This window comes from Myxine glutinosa, chromosome 5 (assembly GCF_964187855.1).
Source record: "Myxine glutinosa chromosome 5, kmMyxGlut1.1, whole genome shotgun sequence".
Classification (NCBI taxonomy): Eukaryota; Metazoa; Chordata; class Myxini; order Myxiniformes; family Myxinidae; genus Myxine; species Myxine glutinosa.
In genome coordinates this window covers 190,751,710-190,768,558 of record NC_136265.1, presented here as the reverse complement: position 1 = coordinate 190,768,558, position 16,849 = coordinate 190,751,710, and the positions used below count along the sequence as shown (strand labels likewise).

The following is a 16,849-nucleotide window of genomic DNA, read 5'->3' as shown; positions in this document are numbered from 1 at the left end:
CTTCTCCTTCAGTCCATCCATACTTTCTGCAATCAACACCAGATCATGTGCATACAACAACTCCCATGGTAAACCCCCCTTTACGTTCCGAGCCAGCACCTCCATCACAGCTACAAATAGTAGTGGACTTAGTACCGACCCCTGATGCACTCCCACCTTCACCTCAAACTCTCCACTGTTCCCGTCCTTCATCCTTACAGCTGTGCGCGCTCTTTTGTACATTGCCATCACTACTCTGATCAACCATTCCTCCACTCCTAACTTCCTCAATGCCCATGTCACTACTTCACGTGGAACCCTATTGAATGCTTTCTCCAGATCAACAAACCCAAGAAACAACTTCTTCCTCTTCTCCATGTACTTCTCCTGCAACTGCCTCACAATAAAAAGTGCGTCTGTCGTTCCTCTTCCTGGCATAAATCCAAACTGCATTTCGTCAATCTTCACATTCTTCCTTATCCTCCTTCCTTATCCCTAACCGTCAGAGTCCATATTATGTTCTTAAGAAATGTATTGGACAGGATGGTGCCGAGGTAGCACACTTTCCTTTGAGCAGACTTGTCTGGGTTTGATTACCGACCCATTTATAAACTATCGGACTTGTGCTTCACATACAGGGTGTTCCACCGCAAAGTCTGCCTCCCCTCGGGTAGATGTCGAGCTGCACGTTAAGTCTGCTCAATCGAGTTGGTGGACGTTAAGGATTTATAGGTATCTTTCATGAAGAGTCGGCAGGTTATCGCCGGCAGCCTGAACAAATTACAAACTCCTCCTTTAACTTATAGGGGGCACTGCATGAACAGCACAGCCCCTCTCACCCTCCCTCCTCTCCCCCCCCCCCACCCCCCTAGCCAATGAGTATACGAAAGAAAGAGAAATAACTTACCTAGTCTTACCTTTATATTAGTTTCCCTTAATGTTGTAACTGTTTGTTTAAACAGGGTTTGTTACGTCATTTCAGTCGTTATTATTTCATGGTTCTATTCATTGTTCTTTAGTGTTACTTTAACCTCTTCATTTGTAATATCTGCTACTCCATGTTGTCCAATTTGCATGCAAAAGAGTGAAACTTTAACCAAGCCCACACCACCTATCTCGTCGAAGTTCGATTCTTTTCTTTTTTCAATCAATTGTGTTTGCAATCGTTTCTGTACTTTGGTACTTGGGGAACCAAGACGGTTGCAAATGTAAAAATACCATCAACACTGAGCATAAACAAGAAATCACCTGCAGGAAGTGGCAGTACTCATCAGTAGAAATGCCACCTTCTGCCATGCGCTGTCTTTCAGCCTCATCCAATTGGAATGCCAGGGCTGAGAGGTCCACAGCTGTGAAATAAGGTCCCTGCAGCAGGGAATTCAAGCAATGTTGTGCACAGAGCGATCCCTCTTGCTGCCAGGGGATGGAGAGATACAAGAGATAAAGTCATGGGTGAAGAAACATGCTTTCGGTACTTTGCACGTTTGCCACAATAATTACAATCTCTAACCGCACTACTACAGCCAATCTGAAAAAAGTGAAGATACATTTTTATGTTTTGAAAAATAAACCTTCCTCATAAATTAATGAGAGTTATGATCCATCCAATAAGATGGTATATAATTAGCATGACTGCCTTTTGCCGACTTCTTCAAGGTCCTCGGTCCTATTTGGTTGCTTTATTTGACTATCAACTTTTCTTTTTTCTTCTAAACTTCGTTAATTTTGTCTTTTTTACATTATTTTTTTCTCGAAATCCCTTAGGAAGGCAGGAACCCCTTTTTAAGGCCATTTTCCCTGCTAGAGGGGGGAGGCGGGGGGGGGGGGGGGGTTGTTTAGCGTTGCGGGCCCCATGACAATCATCATGGTTCCCTTTTTGAGGCAATGTTTTATGACCGGATGCCCTTCCTGACGCCAACCCTTTAGTCACCTCTTATGACACGCAGGGATACGGTGTACCTATTCTAAATCGGGGTACACACCGTGATCATTCATCCCAGCAAGCTGGTACTCAATTTGCCGACCTCGGAAGGATGACAGGCTGAGTCAACCCCCCTGGCATTTATTCAACGATCGACCGGGATTCGAACTCAGGATCCGAGGATCCCAAGCCGGCACCCTAACGCCTAACCGCAAAGCCAAGACCAGGCTAGGAAGGCAGGAACATAAAACAACAATTCCTGGAATGGTGTACACCCCTACATAATGACTTGTTTATCATCTTATTATTATTATTCTTTTATTGTAGCAAATACCACCCATCGCTTCGCTGATGGGAATACTAAGGAAGTGAGGGGAAAGAAAGAGGGGGCAAGAGAGTGAAGTGGGATAGATAGAGGGGGGGGGGAGAGAGAAGAGAGGGGGAGGAAGAGAGAGGAGAGGGGGTGGAGGGAGCTAGAAGGGGGAGGGAAGGGAGAGAGGGGGGAGTGCAGAGAAGTGGGGGTGTGAGGGGAGAGTGAGGAATGGGGTGAGGGGAGAGTGAGGAATGGGGTGAGTGGAGAGTGAGGAAGGGGGGCTAGGGTAGAGCAAGGAAGGGGGGTAGGGTAGAGCAAGGAAGGGGGTGAAGGGAGAGCAAGGAAGGGGGGGGGGGGGAAGAGTAAAGAAGTGGGGAGATAAGGGTAAGGATGGGAGAGGGAGACCAAGGAAGGGTGAGGGGAGGGGGAGAAGAGCGAGGAAGTTGGGAGAGTGACGCCTCGCCACATGTCACGATACAGACTGGTAGGGAGGGGACATGAGGAGGGGGGTGGTAGTGAGGAGTGAGGTAAAGGAGAGAAATCTCTTCTACAATAGCTGTGTGATGAAATTGCCATCTAAGTTACAACCCTGGTGTTATACTACTCATTGCCACTATGCGGCTTCTATAAAGAGACTGCTCGTTTAGCGCAGAAGGTAGTTCTGACATGTGATTCTATGGCATCACTGGGCCTCTGTTGAATGGTAAGGATTCTGCATTGTGCGCTGCATGCTCGCTTGAATAGACCACCTGTACGTACCTGTAAATACCTGTAGTAATATTAATACTATGATTGCTGGTTTTCCTTTTCAGATACTGTTTGAGATCGATTACGATTAAACTCATGATATGAGACAATGTTGTATTGTTGTATTCTCTAATTTTACAACAAGCCGTATAGGGAAGTTTTGAGGATGGAATACTGCCTTCTATAACCCGGAAAGAACGTGCTGGAATGAGAACCCCAGCTTTTGTCTGACAACCCTAACTTTGACACCGTCCCTAATAATTGGCAGGAATTTCCTCATACAACACGAGCAGGTTTTTACCATATTTGGTCACATTATGAGGATTTCTGTCAACAGTCACTTTAATGTCTCTCAAGGCACTTGACCCCAAAACACCAGGAACAACCATTTTGCGCTGGTACATAACTGGATCTGTAACATCTTTTAAAACTGGGAAACCAAGATCCCCTACAAGTTGGCCAAAAACTCACATTTAATGTGACATAGTTAACCTATATTGCGAATATCCAGTGAATATCCAGTCCATTCGCAGGGGTAATATGATTCAGCTCACCCACATTCATAGATTCAAACTCGTCAGAGTATTGCCGATAAAAGGTTTCTGTAACGGTTGCAACTTGGGCACCAGTATCGATTAAACAACGCAGCTTCACACCACCGACATCCAACATGGACCCTGGACACCAGTCTGTTAAGAAGTGAAGCATTCACATCAGTCATTTCAGAATTTCTCCCACCTCTGGAACAAACTCCCCCACTCCCTTCAATCACACTCCTCCCTCCAGGTCTTTAAAACAGCTGTCCACCACCATCTCTTGTCTTCCCCCATCCAAAACCTTGATCTTTTCTACCCCCGCTAATTCACCCAGGATACACTTCTTTTTTTTCTTCTTTTTTTTATTCCAACTTCTTTCCTGGAAGTCCTTGCAGTGTTCATATGTTTTATACCTGTCCCACCTCCCCCCCAAGCCCTCCCCCTCCCACATTTCTCCCGATGTCCCTGCTCTCAAATGTTGTGTTTGTGTCCTTCCCCGTCTCTCCCCATCTTGTCTACCGCTCCCCTTATTTTTTGTGTTTTATGTGTCGGATTGACTTTTTGCGTGATTAATGTTAGCTCTTTCACGAGCCTCGATCTTGTATACAAAAAAAAGAAAAAAAAAGTCGCCGGTGCCTGCTGTGCGATTCACCACTACAGGCTCTAGTAGTTTAACTTCTTGGTCGGCCAGTTACGCCCAAGATGTCCGGTTTTGCCACAGGACCAACTGGAATGAGATGTTTTCTTTTGCCTCCTTAAACCCAGCAAGTAAATCATACGTGATCTTGGTTGGTTGCAATGCACCGTGATCATGTGCAGCTCGTAGCTGAAGGTTAGAGCAGGAATCTGTCATTTGTTCAGGGTACCGGCGATAGCATCCTTCATGGAGAGGTGGTGAGCTGTGGGATCTTTAACGCTTACCAACTAATGCTGGCAGACGGGACGTCAGAGTTAACGTCCATACGAGGGATGGCGGACACATTTACCGATTGTCCTGCCTGTGAAACACCATTTGTTGCTGCTGTTGTTGTTGTTTTAGCAACGAGGTCTTTCTGTCGCTTCAAGGTGTCTGCCACTACCCCATGTTCTTCAACAACAACAGTTTGTTTTGTGTCATTTTGGGTGGTGTCTCCAAGCCAATCAATCACTGAGTCTCAGATGTACAAAAAGGACATGTTTGGCTGCTCTCTGTTCAGACGACGCATCTCCCTTTGTTGTACGTTGTTTGTTACGGATACGGACAGCTCGGGGTTCCACAGGTTCTCATCTCCATCCAGACATCCCACTTCTGACACCAAGTTGTAGAAAGTGAGAGAGGAACGACTTGTCTTGCTTTGTCACTTTATTTGAGCAATGCAGGTGGAGATGGAAGAAAAACACCAGTCTAGGTTTTAATTTAGTCATTAGCACAGCGACTAATCGATGACCAACCGCATGGTTCACCTAAAATGGCAGAACAAGAGGTGACAAGAATCAAGGGAAGTTTAACAAAAGTTTTTTTTTGTTTGTTTCAATTGCTTTAAACATCTTTTACTTGTTATGATGAACTCAAAAATATCATGAAAAGGCTCTCTAAAGTATTTGAACAGAAAAACTGGATAAGATTTGTTTAACTTATCAACCCCGAACACCGAGAATTCATTTTTTTATCTCACCTGGAACGTAGTTCAGGGGAGCCTATGCGATGGCGCATCGTCCGTCCATCAGTCCATAAATACAGACTTGGCATTTAATATGGAATATTGTTTTTGTGGGGGTGAACTTACTTTTCAAGATGACTTAGAACCAAAAGTTCATTGGAATTATGTTGAAATTATTCTAGATTTTGTGAATGTGACCTTTAAAAGAAACAAAAACCACATTTGACATTTCGAAGCAAATAAATTGATCCTTGAAAGTGATGTAAACTGATATCGAACTCAATTCACAGACAGTACTGTGTTAAACTTCTGTGCGTTTTCCAGAAGTATCTTTTTATTTTGCACATTAGCCAAAATTTTTTTTAACAAAAACAAAAGTTAAATTACGCCTGGGATTACGGACAGTAAAATTATAGTTCAGTACTTCGTGTAACCCTCACGAGCATTCAGGAGAGCACGCACACGTTGAGGCATGCTGTTCACGAGATTTGCCAAGGTTTGGACAGGAATCGCTTGCCATGCAGTGACAATAGCCTGCTGCAATTCACCCACAGAGGCAGGCTGCTGGTCCAAGTTGTCGATTTGATGCGTTAATTCTGCCCACAAGTTCTCCATCGGATTCATATCCAGGTACATGGCAGGCCACTCCATATGCTCTACACCACCACGGTCGGCAAGAAAGTGTTGGATCATGCGAGCACGATGAGGCCGTGCATTGTCATCTTGGAAGACAAAGTTTCCTCGAAAGGCTGCATGAACAAATGGAAGCAATGTTTCTCCCAGAATGGCCCTGTGCTTGAACTGGTTCAGGTTTCCACTCACAACAACCAGGTCAGTTTTGCCCCCTGCATGAAAAGCAGCCCAAACGGTCACCCCACCACCTCCAGCTTGGACTCTTGGCACTATACAATCTTCGTTGTAGGCTTCATGCACTTGTCTGCGCACTCGGATGCGGCCATCTTGACGATAGACCAGAAATCTAGACTCGTCACTGAAGATCACATGATTCCATTGTCCTGGCTGCCATTGACGGTGCTCTCTGGCCCACTGCAAAAGACGCTGGTGGTGTTGTCTGGTCAGAGGTGGCTTTCTCAGGGGACGCCTGGCACGATAGCCTGCTTGAACCAGTCGTTGGTTGACTAGCCTTCTGGATACAGGCACATTTGTCAGTTGCTGCCACTCAGCCCTAAGCCGATTAGCTGACTTGGTACGGCCATTGCGGACTAACCGGTGCAGCTGGCGATCATCCCTCCTTGTGGTTCTGTGGGGACGTCCTGGCCTTGGTATTGGAGTAGGGACACCCCTCTGAGCATTTCGTTTCAGGATCTTTGACACCTGACCTTGAGTGATGCCATACTGCCGAGCAATAGCACGCTGTTTCATGCCGGAATTTCGTAAAGCCACCACTAAATGACAAACAGCATTGTCGAGTTGACGGACCATCTCCAGGGGAAGCGGCAATAACTTTTGTAGACGTGCAGCAGTTGTTTTCCACTAATACAGAACGCAACAACCCTTATATACCCGATTGTGAAGCAAATCATCAAATGTACCTGTCCGTACATTTTGTCACGCCACCTGTGATATAATCCTGTTATTGACTTCTTGCTGCGACAGACAATCAGTGACATGGTTCTTTTAACAAAGAAATCACCGAAGCGTAAAAGAAACTCACCAGATTGATATACCGAGTTCAGAAAGTAAACCCAAGTCAAGAAAAAAAAAATTCCATATTAAATGCCAAGTCTGTACTTGCGACTTCTTCTCCGAAACCTCTGATGGGATTGTGACCAAACTTGGCACAAATGATATTTGTTACATTGGGACTAAAGTTTGTTCACGGCATTAAAAATTAAAAAATGCGGAGTTTAAGGGGGTCTACTGGGGGTCAACGTGGATCCAGGTTTGACTCCCCAAAATAGGAATTTGTTGCTTTCTTCTCAGAAACTACACAAGCAATTCCAATGAAACTTGACCCCAACCTTCATCACCCGTGATGTACCAAAGTTTGGTCACGGCATTTAAAAAAAATCGGGGTCTAAGGTGGTCTATGGGGGGGTTGCCCCCCAAAATAGGTATTTGCTTTTTTTTTTCTCAGAAACTACACACGCAATTTCGATGAAAGTCGACCACAACCTTGATCACCCGTGAAGTACCAAAGTTTGTTCAAGGCATTAGAAAAATTGTGGTCTAAGGAGGTATTGACCCCCCTGTGGGGGTGGAGTGGGGGTGGGGTGGGGGATGGAGGGGAGGGGCGGTCCCCCCCGCCCCCCGCCCCCCCCCCTCAAAAAAATAGTTTTTTGTTTGTTTGTTTAAAGTCTTATGATTATGTTAGTATGATTTTACATGCTGCCCTGTCTTCTAGCAACCATTGACATTGGTTTAAAATACCCTCCGTCAGTGTAGTATACCGTTTATTCTACCAGGTGAGCGCCAGGGGCATTGCCCCGATGTTTAATTCACTGAATGATGTGGTGATGAACAGCTGATGTCTGGTTACATTGATATCTACTTTACAGCATGTATTACAGTTTCTACTGTCTTCATACTACTTCTTACTTCATTTCTAGTGTACTTTCTACATGTCTTCACACCTCGTCTATCTCAAATAATCCTGCTTCGACACCTGCATTGCAGTTTCTACCAGGAAGTTAAGCCTGTATTCGAGTTTCTACCAGGAAGTTAAGTCTGTGTTAGTTTTTGCAAGGAAGTTAAGCCTGTATTACAGTTTCTACCAGCAAGTTAAGCCTGTATTCGAGTTTCTACCAGGACGTTTTTTTTTTTTTTTTTTTTTTTTTTTTTTTTGTATACAAGATCGAGGCTCGTGAAAGAGCGAACATTAATCACACAGAAAGACAAACAGACACATAAAACAAATAACATCGGGAGCGGTAGACAAGATGGGGAGAGAGGGGGAAGGACACAAACACAACATTTGAGAGCAGGGACCGAGAGACATGGAGACATCGAGAGATCTGTGGGAGGGAGAGGACTTTGGGGGGGAGGCATGTGAAGGGGGGGAGGCATGTGAAGGGGGGGAGGCATGTGAAGGGGGGGAGGCATGTGAAGGGGGGGGGGGTGGGAGAGGTATAAACATATGGACACTGCCAGGATTTCCAGGAAATAAGTTGGAATTTCAAACAAGGTGGATCTGGGGTGAATTAGTGGGGGTAGAAAAGATCAAGGTTATGGATGGGGGAAGATAAGAGATGGTGGTGAACAGCTGTTTTAAAGACCTGGAGGGAGGAGAGGGATTGAAGGGAGTGTGGGAGTTTGTTCCACAGGCGGGAGAAAAGAGGAATGAAAGAGTGAAGGTGAGCAGAGAGCCGAGATTTCGGCAGTTTAACCATCAGAGGGTTGCTGGCAGATCTTGTGCGACCTGTAGGAATATTTGGGGGACAGAGCACAGAGAGAGCTGGGGGAGCAAGGCCGGAGAGGAGTCGGTAGAAGACAGAAAGACCACCTACCTGCCTGCGGTGAGTGAGTGAAAGGCCCTCAGAGATAGCTTCATCGCGGGAGATTCCAATGATTTTGAAAGCTTTGGATTCAACAGCGTGAAGCCGAGCCAGGTGTGAGGCAGGAGCACCAGCCCATAGGGGAGAACAGTATTCCATTGAGCTGCGGATGAAAGCCTTGTAAGTGGTGAGGAGCTCAGGTGTGCCGAGGAAGGACTTCGCACGACGGAGGATGCCCAGTCGGCGACTGGCTTTGGAGGCCAGCTTGGAAATGTGGTTTTCCCAAGAAAGATCATGGCAGATAGTGAGACCCAAAAGCTTGAGTGACAGAACTTCTTGGAGAGGATTGTTGAGACAGTAGATGGGAGGGTTGTCCAGTCGATCTTTTCGGAGAGACATAGTAAGAGAGTGAGATTTGGCAGGATTGAAAGACATGTTCCACTTGTTTGACCAGTCTGTGATTTTGACCAGGTCTTCAGAGAGTGAGGAGGCTGCAGACTGCCGATCTGAGGGAAGAGGAATGGAGCGGCAGAGAGTGGAGTCATCAGCAAAGAGATAGAGAGGATTTTCCAGAGAGTCAGAGAGATCATTGATAAAGGCCAGAAAAAGCACAGGGCCCAGCACACTTCCTTGGGGAACTCCAGCCTGAACAGGAAGGGGAGATGAGAGAAATCCATTCAGGGCCACACGTTGACTACGACCAGAGAGGAAGTCCGCAAGCCATGCATGGAGATTTCCATGGATACCATAGGAGGAGAGTTTGGTGAGCAGAGCTGGGTGCCAGACCGTATCAAAGGCCCTTGATATGTCAAGGGAGACAGCTCTGATTTCCTGTTTGGCATTGAGGACCTCCATCCATTGTTGAGACAGCAGAAGCAGCATGTCCAGAGTAGAGTGACCTGGTCTGAAACCAAATTGATGATCAGAGATCAAGCCCAACAACATGTCCGTATACCAAAAGGAAGACAAGTTAATAGGGTAAACCAAGATCAAGGGTACCAGTGCTGACCGATACCTCAGACAATGATTAGGCCTTCATTGCTGCAAATCCCAAATGATGATTGGCCTCAACAGATTCGATTACTGGACAAACATGAATAACTGGAGATCTCGCGAGATCTTGGAGACGGCGGCAGGGATTTTCGAAGCTCCACACGGTCTCCACGTTTTTCGAAGTTAAGTCTGTTCACAATTGTATTTTGTCGAAACTGTATTTATCTTTCGGTGTGTGAAGTTATTGTGTGCAACTTTGGTTGTTTCTCGGTGTTTATCTTTCATAAATTGATCGTCTGTTTGCCGTGTCGTGTCTTGAGGCCTTGTACAGTGTGCACTGTACAACCTTGAGGCTTTGTTTTTTCTCTCAGCGGTCCGTCTTTTGTGATCCAATAACTTTCGTTCTCTGTATTCCCAGTCTTTTCACCCATAGCCTACTTCCTTGTGTAAATCTCAACTCAAAAAAAAAAAAAAAAAAAAAAAAAAAAAATTTCCCTTCTCTGTTATCATTCGTTTATTCATTCTTATTCGTTCGTTCGTTCTTCGACCACGTGTTTCTCCCCCATTTCCCCAGATAGTTTTCACTCATTAACCTTCAATGTTTACACTTTCCCCTCAAGTTATGTATTCCGTCATATTTTATAACACCTTTTTCTTCTTCTTCTTTAAAAGGCTGCTTTCGACTTGCTCACCAAATCAATTCATCCCAAAAAAAATATCCATCTCCTATAGTGCCTTTTTTCTACATTCCCTAAACTCTCCTGCACTCCATCCTCCATCCAGCGTCCTTAAACGTATTTTTAACTCGAAGGTCACAAGCAACTCATTTTGCAATAAATGTTCGTTTCCCATAAATCGTACACTTTCAAAAATCCAATCTCACCCCTCCCCTCCAAATCTTCCCCATAACCCCTCCCCTCCAAATCTTCCCCATCACCCCTCCCCTCCAAATCTTCCCCATCACCCATCCCTTTCAAATCTCCCCCCTTGCCCCCTCCCTCCTAAACGACCCCCTCACCCCTCCCCGCCAAGACGCCCCCTCGCCCCTCCCCTCCTAGACTCCTGCCTCACCCCTCCCCTCCAAATCTCCCCCATATCCCATCCCTTTCAAATCCCTCCCCTTGCCCCTTCCCTCCCAAACTTCCCCCTCACCCCTCCCCTTCAAATCTCCCCACCCTCATTGCTTCTCAATTTCCCCCCTCTCACTCCCCCTCCTCAAAGCGTCCTCCCCGCTTCTTCCCCCTTCAAACTCTCACCTCCATCTCCCCCAACCTTCTGCCTCGCTCTTCCCCCTCCTCAAATAACACCTCATTGTGGCTCACCCAATCACCATCAAACCTTTTGTCCGCCCCATCCTTCCCTTTCTCCGAGCTATTCTGAAATCTCTGACACACCTTCAACAGCTCTCCCTACCTCTTCCACCTCTTCCACATCTTACCCTACCCCTCCTCCCCCCTGTTCTGTATCTGATGCTCCCCCTTCCTCTTCATTAACGGTATGGACCTCAAACATCCGGGGCCTTCGTTCAAACTTAACTGATCTCTCCATACAGGTTGCTTCTGTCAAACCAGACGTGATCTGCTTAACAGAAACTTTCCTCCTTTATGATGTCTCTGATTCCATAGTATCTCTCCCGGGCTACTCCCTCCTCCGGTATGATAGACCTGAGCCTCGTCCTGGAGGCGGGGTTGCTATCTTTATCAAAAACTCTCTTCCTCACTCGCCCTGCACTGCACTCTCTCCACCTCACCCCCAGGAATACCTCTGGCTACGGCTTCCCCTTCGCTCCCACCTCTTGTTCATATGTGTGTTGTACCGTCCACCAAACAGTGATGACTCCATCTACATCTCGCTGTCTGATGATATGGACCAACTTCTATCTACTCATCCCAACTCTCTCTTCCTCATATGTGGTGATTTCAACTGTCATCATGCCAGTTGGCTGGGTGTGGGTACCTCTCTCACCAGCCATGGCTCCTCAGCAAAGGACTTCTGCGACTCACTGGGACTGACACAATCTGTCAATTTCCCGACCCGGATCTCAGTCAACGGAACATCTTCTCTTCTGGACTTGGTTATGACTAACTTCCCTGAAAATGTCTGCTGCTCTTCTTCTGCTCCGATCGGATCATCTGATCATGTCCTTGTTAAAGTGGACATCTCTCTGACCATCCTCAGGGAGCCTGCTCAGCGTCGACGAGTCTGGCATTTCACTCAGGCCAACTGGCACGGTCTTCAAGCAGCCATCAATCATCTGGACTGGTCTCCCATCTCTACCACCTCTGACATCAACTCATCCTGGGAATTCTTCCAAAGTAAATTGCTCTCTCTCATGCACAGATTTATCCCATCTCGTCTTCAGTTGTCATACCCTTCCTCCCGTCCATGGTACACGGAATCTTGTGGTGAGGCTGTTGCCCAGAAACAACTTGCCTTCGTCTCCTGGAAAGCAAATCCAACGGAAGGAAATCTCATTTCCTTTCACAAAGCCCGAAACAAGTGTGTGTCCACCCTCAGGAGAGCCAGGAAACAATATCTCTCCGTTCTCAAGACCGAACTCTCTTATCTGTCTCCCTCTTCCAAATCCTGGTGGCGTCTGGTCAAATCCGTTTCTGGTGTTTGTTCCCCCTCCATCCCCTCCCTTACCTCAAACGGCTACACAGCTGACTCCGCACGTGAAAAAGCTGAATGCCTCAACTCTGTGTTTGCCTCTAAATCTTGTGTCCCAAACCCATCCCTCTCTGTACCCACCATACCCAGTCGTACCCTGCTGCTCCTGGACTCCGTGTCCTTTCCTCCTGACAAGGTGGAAAAGTTTCTGTCAACCCTCGACTCTGATTCTGCAACTGGACCCGACGGCATCAGCCCACGGGTCCTAAAATCCTGCTCTGCTGCTCTATCTCACCCTCTCTCTGTTCTCTTCACCCTCTCTTTTGCTCAAGGTCAACTGCCATCTGCTTGGAAATCAGCCAACATCACCGCTTTGCACAAAAAAGGTGCAAAAACAGATCCTAGCAACTACAGACCAATCAGCCTTCTCCCAATTATCAGCAAAGTCATGGAATCCATCATTGCTTCGGATATGAAATCTTTCCTCTTCTCCAATGGCTTGATCTCTGATCATCAATTTGGTTTCAGACCAGGTCACTCTACTCTGGACATGCTGCTTCTGCTGTCTCAACAATGGATGGAGGTCCTCAATGCCAAACAGGAAATTAGAGCTGTCTCCCTCGACATATCACGTGCCTTCGACACGGTCTGGCACCCCGCTCTGCTCACCAAACTCTCCTCCTTTGGTATCCATGGAAATCTCCACGCATGGCTGGCGGACTTCCTCTCTAGTCGTCGTCAACGTGTGGCCCTGAATGGGTTTCTCTCATCTCCTCTTCCTGTTCAGGCTGGAGTTCCCCAAGGCAGTGTTCTGGGCCCCGTGCTTTTTCTGGTCTTCATCAATGATCTCTCTGACTCTCTCGAAAATCCTCTCTATCTCTTTGCTGATGACTCCACTCTCTGCCGCTCCATTCCTCTTCCCTCAGATCGGCAGTCTGCTGCCTCCTCACTCTCTGAAGACCTGGACAAAATCACAGACTGGTCAAACAAGTGGAACATGTCTTTCAATCCTGACAAATCTCACACTCTTACTATGTCTCTCCGAAAAGATCGACTGGACAACCCTCCCATCTACTTTCTCAACAATCCTCTCCAAGAAGTTCTGTCGCTCAAGATTTTGGGTCTCACTATCTGCCATGATCTTTCTTGGGAAAACCACATTTCCAAGCTGGCCTCCAAAGCCAGTCGCCGACTGGGCATCCTCCGTCGTGCGAAGTCCTTCCTCGGCACACCTGAGCTCCTCACCACATACAAGGCTTTCATCCGCAGCTCAATGGAATACTGTTCTCCCCTATGGGCCGGTGCTCCTGCCTCACACCTAGCTCGGCTTCACACTGTTGAAACCAAAGCTTTCAGAATTATTGGAATCTCCCGCGATGAAGCTATCTCTGAGGGCCTTTCACTCACTCACCGCAGGCAGGTAGGTGGTCTTTCTGTCTTCTACCGACTCCTCTCCGGCCTTGCACCCCCAGCTCTCTCTGTGCTCTGTCCCCCAAATATTCCTACAGGTCGCACAAGATCTGCCAGCAACCCTCTGATGGTTAAACTGCCGAAATCTCGGCTCTCTGCTCACCTTCACTCTTTCATTCCTCTTTTCTCCCGCCTCTGGAACAAACTCCCTCACTCCCTTCAATCCCACTCCTCCCTCCAGGTCTTTAAAACAGCTGTTCACCACCATCTCTTATCTTCCCCCATCCAAAACCTTGATCTTTTCTACCCCCGCTAATTCACCCCAGATCCACCTTGTTTGAAATTCCAACTTCTTTCCTGGAAGTCCTGGCAGTGTCCATATGTTTTATACCTCTCCCACCGCCCCCTTCCCACGCCCCCCCCCCCCCCCCAAAGCCCTCGCCCTCTCTCAGATCTCTCGATGTCTCCATGTCTCTCGGTCCCTGCTCTCAAATGTTGTGTTTGTGTCCTTCCCCCTCTCTCCCCATCTTGTCTACCGCTCCCTATGTTATATGTTTTTTGTGTCGGTTTGTCTTTCTGTGTGATTAATGTTCGCTCTTTCACGAGCCTCGACCTTGTATACAAAAAAAAAAAAAAAAAAAAAAAAAAAAAAAAAAAAAACTGTCGATGATTCTTGGGTCTGAAAAGTTTTCGGAGCAAGAATTATTCATTCTTTCTTTTGCTTATAAACAAATTAGTAATAATTGACCAAATGCCGAAATTGGATCTTTTATGTTGGGCACAAAATTTCTGATCGTTAAGCCTGTATTACAGTTTCTACCAGCAAGTTAAGTCTGTGTTACAGTTTTTAAACAGGAAGTTTTCTGTATACAAGTTTTTGACCAACATAAACATTCCGTAACATCATTGAGGCTCATTTGGGAACAATTTTTTTTTTTGTATACAAGATCGAGGCTCGTGTAAGAGCTAACATCAATCACAAAAAGACAAACTGACACATAAAACATATGATAAAGGGAGCGGGAGACAAGATGGCGAGCAGGGACATCGGGAGATCTGTGGGAGGGAGAGGGCTTGGTGGGGGGGGGGGGGGGCAGGAGACTTGGGAAGTGAGGGGGAGGGGGTGGGAGAGGTAAAAAAACAAAAAACACATGGACACTGCTAGAACTTCCAGGAAAGAAGTCGGAATTTCAAAAAAGTGGATCTGGGGGTGAATTAGCGGGGGTAGAAAAGATCAAGGTTTTGGATGGGGGAGGATAAGAGATGGTGGTGAACAGCTGTTTTAAAGACCTGGATGGAGGAGTGGGATTGAAGGGAGTGAGGGAGTTTGTTCCAGAGGCGGGAAAAAAGAGGAATGAAAGAGTGAAGGTGAATAGAGAGTCTTGATTTTGGCAATATCTATGGAATGTATATCTATAGATATAGATATATATCTATAGATTATTTTAGAAATGTACTACTATCACTTCCACCACTACTAAGGTTAATTGACCCAGAGCAGAAATCACAAGAAAAATCTCAAAATCTCAACTCTAAAACAATGGTGAAAAAAGCGAACATCAAGGAACCAATATTTATCAAGCAGTCCGGTATGCACACAAGGAAGGTTAACACACAAGGAAGGTTAACACACAAGGAAGGTTAACACACAAGGAAGGTTAACACACAAGGAAGGTTAACACACAAGGAAGGATAACACACAAGTAAGGATAACACACAAGTAAGGATAACACACAAGTAAGGATAACACACAAGTAAGGATAACACACGAGTAAGGATAACACACGAGTAAGGATAACACACGAGTAAGGATAACACACGAGTAAGGATAACACACGAGTAAGGATAACACACAAGGAAAGTTAACACACAAGGAAGGTTAACACACAAGGAAGGTTAACACACAAGGAAGGTTAACACACAAGGAAGGTTAACACACAAGGAAGGATAACACACAAGGAAGGATAACATACAACTAAGGTTAACACACAAGGATAACACACAAGTAAGGATAACACACAAGGATAACACACAAGGATAACACACAAGGATAACACACAAGGATAACACACAAGGAAAGTTAACACACAACGAAGGTTAACACACAAGGAAGGTTAACACACAAGGAAGGTTAACACACAAGTAAGGATAACACACAAGGAAGGATAACACACAAGGAAGGATAACACACAAGGAAGGTTAACACACAACGAAGGTTAACACACAGCGAAGGTTAACACACAAGGAAGGTTAACACACCATGACGGTTAACACACAAGGAAGGTTAACACACAAGGAAGGTTAACACACAAGGAAGGTTAACACACGACGAAGTTTAACACACGAGGAAGGTTAACACACGACGAAGGTTAACACACGACGAAGGTTAACACACGACGAAGGTTAACACACGACGAAGGTTAACACACGCCGAAGGTTAACACACGCCGAAGGTGAACACACGAGGAAGGTTAACACACGAGGAAGGTTAACACACGAGGAAGGTTAACACACTAGGAAGGTTAACACACGAGGAAGGTTAACACACGAGGAAGGTTAACACACGAGGAAGGTTAACACACGAGGAAGGTTAACACACGAGGAAGGTTAACACACGAGGAAGGTTAACACACGAGGAAGTTTAACACACGAGGAAGTTTAACACACGAGGAAGTTTAACACACGAGGTCATTTGGCCCACCATGCCTGCGTTACATAAACACAACGACCCATCCCATACATGATACACTACCAACTCGCTTCCATTCCCGCCAACGTACCCATCTATCCCCAATGCTTCAAAGTACCAATCGAATCCCAATTTAAACCTATCGATCGTTCATCTACCGTTCCATGATTGACATCAAAGTTGTAATAACTTGTTATTAACACCGTGTAACCTCTTGTGTACTCCATTAAAACGAGTCAATTCGCAGTCGTTGTGTCTGACAGGCCACAGACCAAGACAAGAGTTCGCTTTATCCGGAACCGAGATTGCTACATAAGACGTGCACGGACACGGACTCGCAAAACACTGTTTAAACCGAGACGGCGACGCCGGACGATGTAAATAACGGAATCGGCGGCTCCGTGCGAACCTTTTCGTGAAAAATCGCCTCCATAGCAGCCACATCGCCGCGCCCTGTGTTTTGATGCCACGGACCAATGGGAAGGCGATTTGCTTGCTGACCGCCCAATCAGAGCTCGAGGCTCCCACCCGGTAGCCAATGGTAGAGAGTCTTGCT

At 46.3% G+C, this 16,849-nt stretch overlaps 1 protein-coding gene and 1 long non-coding RNA gene across 5 annotated transcripts in view; one reads left to right on the top strand and one right to left on the bottom strand.

Annotated features, from left to right (window-relative positions):
- LOC137426573 (ataxin-3) overlaps positions 1-16,762 on the bottom strand; it is a 68,711-nt gene extending 51,949 nt beyond the window's left edge. For all 4 annotated transcript variants that reach the window (XM_068115210.2, XM_068115211.2, XM_068115208.2 and 1 more), the window contains exons 1-2: positions 16,703-16,762; positions 1,228-1,392 (exon numbers count right to left, since the gene is read on the bottom strand). In XM_068115210.2, the coding sequence (XP_067971311.1) occupies positions 1,228-1,392; positions 16,703-16,726 (189 nt within the window). In that variant the 5' untranslated portion in view covers positions 16,727-16,762. The remainder of the gene's footprint in view (positions 1-1,227; positions 1,393-16,702) is intronic.
- LOC144892443 (uncharacterized) overlaps positions 1-16,849 on the top strand; it is a 474,675-nt gene that overhangs the window by 133,685 nt on the left and 324,141 nt on the right. The window lies entirely within an intron of this gene.